The sequence below is a fragment of the Lactuca saligna genome, chromosome 5 (assembly GCF_052625555.1).
Source record: "Lactuca saligna cultivar CGN05327 chromosome 5, ASM5262555v1, whole genome shotgun sequence".
Taxonomy (NCBI): Eukaryota; Viridiplantae; Streptophyta; class Magnoliopsida; order Asterales; family Asteraceae; genus Lactuca; species Lactuca saligna.
The window spans coordinates 199134276-199143684 of NC_136421.1; the positions used below are offsets into that span (position 1 = coordinate 199134276).

Below are 9409 nucleotides of genomic sequence, written 5' to 3' on the forward strand. Positions count from 1 at the left end.
TTCCAGCTCATTCAAGGTAAAATGCCCCTGTCTTGGTCTTCCATGTGTTTATTCATCCTTAGGGATTGGATTTTGAGTATCTTTAGGGCTTTCTAAGCCATTTTCGGATTTGTGAAGGGTTATATGGAGTTTTGACTTCTGATCTGGGTCATTGGAGGGGTCTCATGGCATAAAGGTGCCAACTCTATGGCCATGAGAGCCCTGTGTACTTTGTAGAACATCTTTTATGGCTTTTTGAGCCAAAGACCCATTGCATGTGCACCAAGATTGGAACTTTACATGTAAAATGGACATTAGGAGGCCAGATCTATGGTTTTGATGTGTTAAGATCCATTTAAATCGACTGTATAGTAATGATCAAGGATGAACTCGGTGATTCGTTCTTGGGACTTGGCGAGTCGGGGTGTAATGACCACCAAATCCTTTCTGTCGATGGATCAGATGATAGTGTGGAAGGTCCCTCGGTTGTTTAGGCTCATAAGGGATCTGGGAATCATGGGACTCGAAGAGTGTTCGAGAAAACTCGACGAGTCCAAGGAAATCTTCCAATATTTGAAAATGAAATTGACGAGTTGTTCATACAAATCGGCCAGTCTTAGACTTGATGCATTCATATGCTGAAGATGAACTCGACGAGTTCAAGGAAGAACTCGATGAGTCGGTTGAAGATTGACTGAAGTGTTGTTGAAGGTGAACTCGTCGAAGTTTTGATAGACTCGACGAGTGGGGACGAGTTTGTAGTATTATGTGGACGAAGAGACTCTGCGAGTTGGCGAACCAACTCGACGAGTCTGGTCAACCAAAGAGTTGACTTTGACTTGGATCCAAGTTGACCCTTGTAGTGGTTGTGGGTACAAATTGATAACTTAAAAGGGTTGTCATGTAGGTATTGAGGAGTCATGGAGAGCCGACTTTCACATCGACGATAGTACAAACACTACACGACATCGAGGTGAGTTACCTTCCAGTAGGGGTGGGTCTAAGGCCACAATGTTGGCCCACCAACAAGAGTAATTTATAGATAATTGTATTTGTGATGATTATCATGGTATGCTTATGTGATACACTTATGAGACATGCTTATGTGATGTGCTGTATGAATTAGTGGTAGTAGCAGAGAGTAGTTTTTCCCTGAATCGATTGTTAGGACCGAAGGGTAGGTCAGTACCCCAGATATGCCTAACCGTATGATTATATTTGTTTTTGTATGATAAAGGTAGGGGTAAAATAGTCCCTATTGCCAGTTGAGATAGACCGGAGGGTAGTCGACACCCCAGAATGACCCGACATTGGTAATTTTTGGTATAATATGTTATGAATCTCTTAATTAAAGATGAAATTATTTGGCCTCGAAATTTGAAATGTTACAAATGTCCCAAAGTTACCAAGTAAAAATTTCATTTTAAATAACTCAAAATCATTCATTCATTATCCCAGAAGACGATCAGAATAAAAGTATTCTTAAAACATCAGAGTAAAATCATAAACAGTCAATGCAGAATAAATCTCCAGGGGATATAATACGATCAAACTGGGCTATTCCTTTTTGAAACTAGAAGTATCTCAAAACATTTTAAACATAAACCATAAGCACAAAACTTAGTAAGTTCCCAAAATACCATACATCAAACACAAACGGGCCCAACTCAACATACATTGCTTTGGGCCCAACCTATATCATACATAATCGGGTCTAACCTATATAATCGAGCCTAACCTATAACAAACATAATCGGTCTCAACCTATATAATCGGGCCCAACCCAAAACATATATAATCGGGCCCGTCCCATATAATCAGGTCTAACCCATATAAAACATACAAATACATGCAAGAGTCACAAAGATAGCTAGAATCCTAAAAAGATAATCCAGTAGGTAGCCATTGGTGCCTTCGACCCACGAGTATAGTGAACAGACTCACCTCTCAGATGATTGTCACTACCACTGCTCTCATTGTCGGAAATACAGATGTTATACACCACCTATGATGTTACACACCACCTATGATGTTACACAAGATAAACCCTTAGCCCTCTTTATAAAACTAGGAGTTTGACCAAAATTCAACTCAAGTCAAAGTCAATGGTCTATGTTAACGATCAAAATTGTCAAGCAACATCCCTCCGTGTCGTGACCTTCCTTGGCCACGTCATGGGCAGTAAATGCCAAATCAATCGATGATTCCTCTTTCGATTTTAAGAGCTCCAAAGCTCATATTTGGTCATTTCGAAGGTCTTAATGGATAAAGTTTCCAACTTTATCCGGTAAGACATCCCTATAAGTTTAGATCTAGGTTTTAAGTCTCAGGAGGACCCAAAAATGCATGTTTCTCAACTTAATATATTAAGTCCAAGTCTCCTACTTTCATATCTGAATCAACAAGATGGCTAAATGGATAAAGTTACCAATTTTATCCATAATAATGCCACAATCTTTCAAGATCTAAACTTTAGCACACTAAAATATCCTAAAGTACCAAGATAACTTGCATAGCTAAAAAGGAAGGCAAAATATCATAACTTTCATAGTCCATGTGGTCCAAGAACCATTCCAAACTGATCAAAAGATGTTGAAGTCCACTAAACTCCAAGATAACCCATAAAATGGACCAAAAGTGCCAAAAAAACACAAATGAAGAGATGTAAAGAACTAAAGAGCAAGATTGGATCTTTATACTCACAATAGTCTAGTGTACTATTCTAAATGCGCGTCTTAAGAATCTAGTACACTCTGCATACCTAGAGTATGTCCATGTACTACCATGATTCAAAATTCAAGATAAATTTCAAACTGCCATAACTTCTTCGATTTAAATCAGATTTTGGTGTTCTATATATGCACGAAAAGGTATTGGAGAGCCCTATAATCTTATATAGTTATTTTAGACTAAAAACTTCTTGATCTAAAATTCTTAATTCATGAAAGAAACTCGGTCTATGACTTTTCCCTTTCCACAATTTGATTCAAAATACAATTCAAGGGTTAAATCTCACAATTATCGTTATCACCCCCAAACAGGTCTAAATTTATCTTCCTTAAGGCCCCAAACATTTTCATAATCAACTTTCGACCCAAAATCCCTGTTGGATTAGGTGTCTAAGTTCATAACTATTTCTGGAATGTACTTGACCCGGTTAGCAAGGTCAATTTGGGTTGAATGACATTGCAACACTTGGATAGACTAAATGAGAGAAATGATACTTAAGGTTTATTAATATATTATAAGTTCTAACATATTAATAATATTATTTAATTAGTATTGATCAAAAATTAATTTGGAATTAATTAAGTAATCAAAAGGAGACTAATCAAATATATGAGGTTGATTGTGTAAATCATCCATTCTTGTATAGTGGGCTAATGATTCATGGTTTATTGAATTTGGTTAAAACCTATAAGGTGCTCCATGGGTAGTCCATGGAGGTTATAAATCCATGGATCATGGAATATGAAAAGCCATGCACATCAGGGTTTACATGGAGCAACCCTACATGTAGCACACTCCATGGCTAGCAAAATCGGCCACTAAGAAAAAGAACAAGAGGGCTAGTCGATTTTGAGTGTTAGTGAACTTCTCTCAAAGTTATTCCAAGGGTTGTGGTGTTGTGTGAGACAATTGAGGCATCACATTTGATGTGCTAGGCTCACAAGGTTCTCAAGGAACCCAAGAAACAAAAAAGTATGTTCTTCTACTAGCTATTATGTTTCAAAGTTCCCCATGCCAAGCTAGTTAGGTTAAGAACATTGGAAAATCAAATTTGCATGTATGTTAGTAAAATATAGATCCAAGGTTTATAGGGTTGCACCTTAGGAGTGTTAGAATGCTCAAAACCTTTCAATCCCAACTTAAGAAATAACCAAAAACCAAGTGTTACAAATTATCCAAGCCGAATGTTTTGTAACAAAATTCCACTAAAGGATAACAAGAAACAAATTTATTTAAAAAATGGATAAATCGAGATTTCATGTTGTTTTTAGAAATGATATTTGAAATACCGTCAAAATTTCAATTTATTAAGGTTATTTAACTCGATAAACATTTTTGATAAAAGTGTTTATTAGATTATATAATGAAAAAAAAGTTTTTAAGAAATGCTTGGACTAGATGTAAGTTAATAAGGTTTTTTTTTTTTTTATTATTTTTTTTTATTTTAATTTTTTTATTTTAATTTTTTAATTTTTGTAAGTATTTGGATTAACTTATAGTCATTTTATAGTTATTTTCGATGAATAAGTCATTAATCGTTTTTAAAAAGTATGGATGATGTGACAAAAACTCCTAATGAAGGTTTTGAAAAACAATTTTCAAAAGCACTTATTTATTTGCTAACCATATTTTTAGATTTATCGACTTTTTATAAAATGGATAACGATTTGAAAAAATAATAGATTTTCAACTTTGTTCACTTGAATTTTTTTTTGTTTGATTTAAATACTATTTATTTGAAAGTGTTTCTAGTTTACCTTAATGATTGTTGCGGTCATAAAGATAAAATATAAGCAATTATTTAGTTTATGGGTAATTAAGGACGTAAAAAAGTTTAGGGGTAAAATTAAAAATTCCTGAAATCGTTATCCATATTTAAGGTGAGGACCAAACCTGTACACGTGTTATAGTATAAGGATAGAAGTGTAATTTTTCTTAAATGAAATAGAGTGGAACCGAAGCATTGTCATTTGTTTTGCGTCTATAAACACAACTCGACCGTCTTCCGATTCGCCATTTCTCCTCCTCCCCTCCGTCAAAATCCCTCTCCGTCCCCTTCAATTTCACACCCGATACTCCATTTTCCTTTTCGTCGAGTGAAAAATGTCGGGCAAAGGAGCAAAAGGTTTGATTATGGGCAAGAATGCCGCCCTCAACAAAGATAAAGACAAGGATAAGAAGAAACCTACCTCTCGATCTTCTCGCGCAGGTCTCCAGGTGCGTGTTTCTGTCTGTAATCTGTGCGATTTTGGATGTAACGTTATGTTTTATGTGTTTATATCAACTTTTGTTCATAATTGCTTCTTGATTTTTAGATTTTAGGTAATCGAGTACTGATTATGAATGCTGTTTGCTTCACATATGGTTATTTAATTTTGTTTCATCGTGTATAAACCCTAGTTTTGCTAAATAAAGGGTCCAGGAAAGTTTTTATGGTTGGACCAACGAAAATGATTGATTATTACTGTTACTCACCTAACGAATTAGATTTAATAGTTTAATAACGGTGAATGCATGTCCTGTTGTCAGATTTTACACCTACCTGTTTATATATAGACAAAGAACTATCTTTATGATTATACTATCAGGAGTATTAGCTATAATAACTTTATTCTGATAGAAATACAATGAATTTATAGTTATTTGTTATATAACTTTCCTGGATCAAACTGTGGAATCTGAAATTTCATGTTTGACCTGCATTGAACTTTGATCTCGAGCTATGCCAATGGGACAAAGATTGTAAATTTTTGTCCCACACAAAAATGTGGAAGAAGGCGAGATAGGGACTTGCTCTCATCTCTTGTATGTGTAAAAGACGTAAATGCCCTTTTCATCTTCATCATTGAAAGTAGCTCTAGAAATCTTGTCTAATCCCCTCAAGTCCTATTCCATGTAATAAATGCAGCCTTCGGCTGCATTTGTTAAAAATTATTGGACTGGGCAGGACAAGACAAGCTTTCTAGGGCTATTTTTGATGATGTAGATGATGAGGGCATTTACGTCTTTTACACATACAAGGGATGAGAGCGAGTCCCAGTCTCGCCTTCTTCCACATTTTTGTGCGGGACAAAAATTTACAATCTTTGTTGCGTTGACATTAGTTGCGGTCAAAGTCAAATGCACGTCAGACACAGTACAACCTGTTCTTTGTTGTGATGTTGAATGTGTGAAGTGCAGTTTCCGGTTGGGAGAATCCATCGGTTACTGAAACAAAGGACGACTGCCAACGGGAGGGTGGGGGCCACAGCAGCGGTCTACTCTGCAGCGATTTTGGAATATTTGACTGCTGAGGTTCTGGAGCTTGCTGGGAATGCAAGTAAGGATCTTAAAGTGAAACGTATTACTCCAAGGCATTTACAGCTTGCAATTCGAGGTGATGAGGAACTTGATACTCTGATCAAAGGCACCATAGCTGGTGGTGGAGTCATTCCTCATATCCACAAATCACTCATTAACAAATCGGCTAAAGAGTAGAACACATGTTAGTCATATGATTAATTCTAGTTAATAGTTGGTGTCAATGGCTGTTTTTTTTTTCATCATATGTCTAATCTTAAGAGGCTTGGGGTATTTGGTTTAGGATTATGATGAATTCGTTTTGCTTCCATTTTTGAGGCTGTGTTTGTTGGTTACTCTTGTGTTCTTGTTAGAAATGGTGCCTTGTTCTTACTGTGTTTGTCATGCATTGAACTGTGTTGGCGAAACACCCTTCTTGTTATTGTCATTGAAACTTGCTTTAGAAATCTTGTCCCATGTAATAATAAATGCAACTGAAATTTTCACACTTTCAAGCTTTATGCCATGAATTGATTTATCTCGACTCGTGAAGATCTAAATTTTGTTTTTTGGTCATAAAATTTTGTGATCAATCTTCGATTGGCAACAAATTGAAAGACGTGATAATTGCTTTGCGTTATAGTGTTGTATTTTTTATTATCTTTTTGCTATGGTGTTGTACTTTGAAAATCCTCCGACTTTTAGAATAGCATGAAACACATTTTGTATTTTTTGGATAAATATATGGAAATTTATTAGACTGTAACAATAAAAATTACTCTGTATTTAGATGATAGCTGTATAACTAAGCAAATTTTCTAATTATATCACAAAAGAATATAATAAATATGTAAATAATCACTTTTCTAGTGCTACAATATATTCATTTTCGAATTGTTTTTACATGTGAGCATAATATACCATGTGCATCAAACTTCATCAACATACAAAATCTATGTAAACATCAATCCTCCAAGACGTGAAGGCAACCACACTAGTCCAACGAAAATTCCTCTAGCCAAATCAAAACCTCATTCCTCTTCATTCCAAAATTCATAAAAAAGAAATCATATTTAAAAAGTTAGAAATTGTTGTTACTGTTATAAAACATAGATAAAGAAACAATAAACCAATTTTACCAATATGTAACAACAAACATATGTCGGCCACCTAACAGGCTACTGTGTAGGGTTGCTGGAAGAATAACTGAACTGAACAGTTTTTATTGAATGTATTGAAAAAAGAGCTTACCATCATAAAACTTTTGGTTCGACCAGGATCATTGTATCGAGCTAGCAAACATCCGTCTTTAGGTTTTAGACCATTGGAAATAAGACTAGACCTCAGTAATTTTTCTTTTTCACGAACAATGTCGTCTGTTGGTTTACCACTAAACTTTAATACAGCAGCAAACCCTCCTTCAACACTCCTCAAACCAACTTCTTCTTTGTTAGGATTCGGCAAACTAGAGAACGTAAAACAAACAGTTAGACACAAGGGTAAAATGGTCATTTACCCACATGTTTTCATCCAGAGCCTCTAAATCATTAATGGCTCTGAATCATTCAGAGGTTACCAAACAACTCCTTATTTACCTTTCCAAGTCTTTATTCGATGGAATAACAATTTGAATAGACATTTTGGACATTTCGGAATCAAATGCTTGAGTGAAAACTGGAGTAGTCATGGCTATCTTTTCCTCTCTTGAGTTCTTCCCAAATATATACCTGCAAAGTGTGTAAATTTCAATCTAGTAACATCGGTGAGGACTGAAATGTCTTAAATACCCTTCAGTAGTAGAGGACAAGATAGTAAATTTGGGTAAAAAAACTTGCTAGAACAACTGGAAACTCACCCAGCTACATCATTGAATCCTGTAGACCCAGCAAGCTGATCGCTTTGTGTTTCAACAATTACAAAGGGGCTGTATTTTCGAACCTGGATAATCACTTTTAGTAAATGTGATTAAGCGGATTAAATTATATTTTCTTGAATTAGCATAATTTCTACTTTTCTAGCTCAAAGGATCAACAAACCTCATAAGTTGCAGTTCTTTTGAGTATCTGATATTTGGGTGTTTCCAAATCTGGAGTCTTGTAGATCCGAAGCTGTATGGATGAAACAAAGAAGAAACAGACACTGAATCTTTGAGTGTATGAATAAAGTATAAACAGTGAAAAATGTTAGATACCTGGTTTATTAAATCCACAAGACCTTCCATAGAGAAGTAATCGTTGTTCTTAAGAGAATCCCAGTAGTCCTGTGAAATTGTTGAAAAGAAGCTAATGAAGCGATAAATGTTGCAAGAATGATGCGTGTTTGAGAGCAGGGGAGAAAAAGTGAGTGTACCACATGACTGCAGAACTTTCCGTTTTCTGGATTGATGCCCATAACTGAAGTTCCTGTAAAAACCAACAATGGCTTCCATGGTAGGAGCGAGAATGTCATTTCCATTGTCCACCTTGTAGTTATTTCATAAGTTGCTGTCTATACACAAAGAAGAGAAGATCTAATTACTTCTACTGGTGATTTTATTGTTCTTTTTTTTTTTTTTTCAAAATTGGGATTACTCTTCTGAGTTCAGAGACAAAGAGGTCACTTAAATTACACTTCTCAGTTCAAAGTTTGTATACAATGATGTTTATTTCAGATTTACTACAGAATCAATGCGTACTTAGCAATTAAAAGCTGATATTAATTCCCAATTATGCAATTGCGTTAAATTTATATGTGTTTAGATACCTGTTTGACCCAATGGAGCTGAAAATCGGGGGAAAACACCAGCTTCAACATCGAGATGTTGAACAAATATCCGCTTATACTGTCGTGCTTCGTAATCGGATCCCGAAACTTGACCTGTTCGTCATAAGCCGTCCGATCAATTCCTTGATCATCGAAGAGATGTGGAAGGTCCTCGTACAAAAAATCCACCAACTGTTCAACGTCGACTTTCGATGATTTTGGCGGGATTTGTTCTACTAAACTCAGTCTAATGCGAGTTGTATGAGTTCTATTATACACTAAGCTTCTGTGTCTGGATTGGTTGGTGAAGAAAATTGAGTTTTTCGGCGGTTTTACTCTCCGGTTAGCGACGTAATTGCCGGAAATAGGCCGGATAATGGTGTCGGAGAGATGTGCGGTGGTCATTCTCTTTGTTATGGCTCGCACCCACCGGGCACACGTAAATGGAAAATCTCAGAAGTGTACAAATGATGAAGCATGTGGTACATCTTGTATTAATATGTACCAATTGGGCCTGGGTCATTATGGCGACTGGAGGAGAGAACCGGAGACCGAAGAGTAAGAGTATTGGGCATTTAGACTTGGGTTTGGATCTTTACCCGATTATAAACATATACTATGAAATTGGTACCAGGCCTTTACGACTTCATAGCAAGGATCCATGTTGGCCGTTGTAATT

General features: G+C 35.9%; 2 protein-coding genes across 2 annotated transcripts; one reads left to right on the forward strand and one right to left on the reverse strand.

Moving 5' to 3' along the window:
- The first annotated feature begins 4665 nt into the window (after positions 1–4665).
- LOC144998456 (putative histone H2A variant 3) lies at positions 4666–6455 on the forward strand. Its single transcript, XM_078958215.1, has 2 exons — positions 4666–4926; positions 5890–6455. The coding sequence occupies exons 1-2, from the start codon at positions 4813–4815 to the stop codon at positions 6184–6186; spliced, it is 411 nt and encodes a 136-aa protein (XP_078814341.1). The 5' UTR covers positions 4666–4812; the 3' UTR covers positions 6187–6455.
- A 382-nt stretch (positions 6456–6837) lies between these two features.
- Positions 6838–9202, reverse strand: HBP5 (SOUL heme-binding family protein). Its single transcript, XM_078958214.1, has 8 exons — positions 8731–9202; positions 8338–8475; positions 8180–8248; positions 8025–8096; positions 7844–7926; positions 7584–7715; positions 7240–7453; positions 6838–7027 (listed from the first exon to the last, which is right to left on the reverse strand). The coding sequence occupies exons 1-8, from the start codon at positions 9133–9135 to the stop codon at positions 6983–6985; spliced, it is 1158 nt and encodes a 385-aa protein (XP_078814340.1). The 5' UTR covers positions 9136–9202; the 3' UTR covers positions 6838–6982.
- Between the last annotated feature and the right edge of the window lie 207 nt (positions 9203–9409).

Bases quoted from the DNA above. Each gene is read 5' to 3' on its own strand.
- LOC144998456 (XM_078958215.1), top strand. From the start codon at position 4,813: ATGTCGGGCAAAGGAGCAAAAGGTTTGATTATGGGCAAGAATGCCGCC. The intron at 4,927-5,889 runs GTGCGTGTTTCT...TGTGAAGTGCAG, and splicing joins CTTCTCGCGCAGGTCTCCAG to TTTCCGGTTGGGAGAATCCA.
- HBP5 (XM_078958214.1), bottom strand. From the start codon at position 9,135: ATGACCACCGCACATCTCTCCGACACCATTATCCGGCCTATTTCCGGC. The intron at 7,927-8,024 runs GTTTGTTGATCC...GTGATTATCCAG, and splicing joins AAAGAACTGCAACTTATGAG to GTTCGAAAATACAGCCCCTT. The intron at 7,716-7,843 runs GTGAGTTTCCAG...CACACTTTGCAG, and splicing joins GGATTCAATGATGTAGCTGG to GTATATATTTGGGAAGAACT.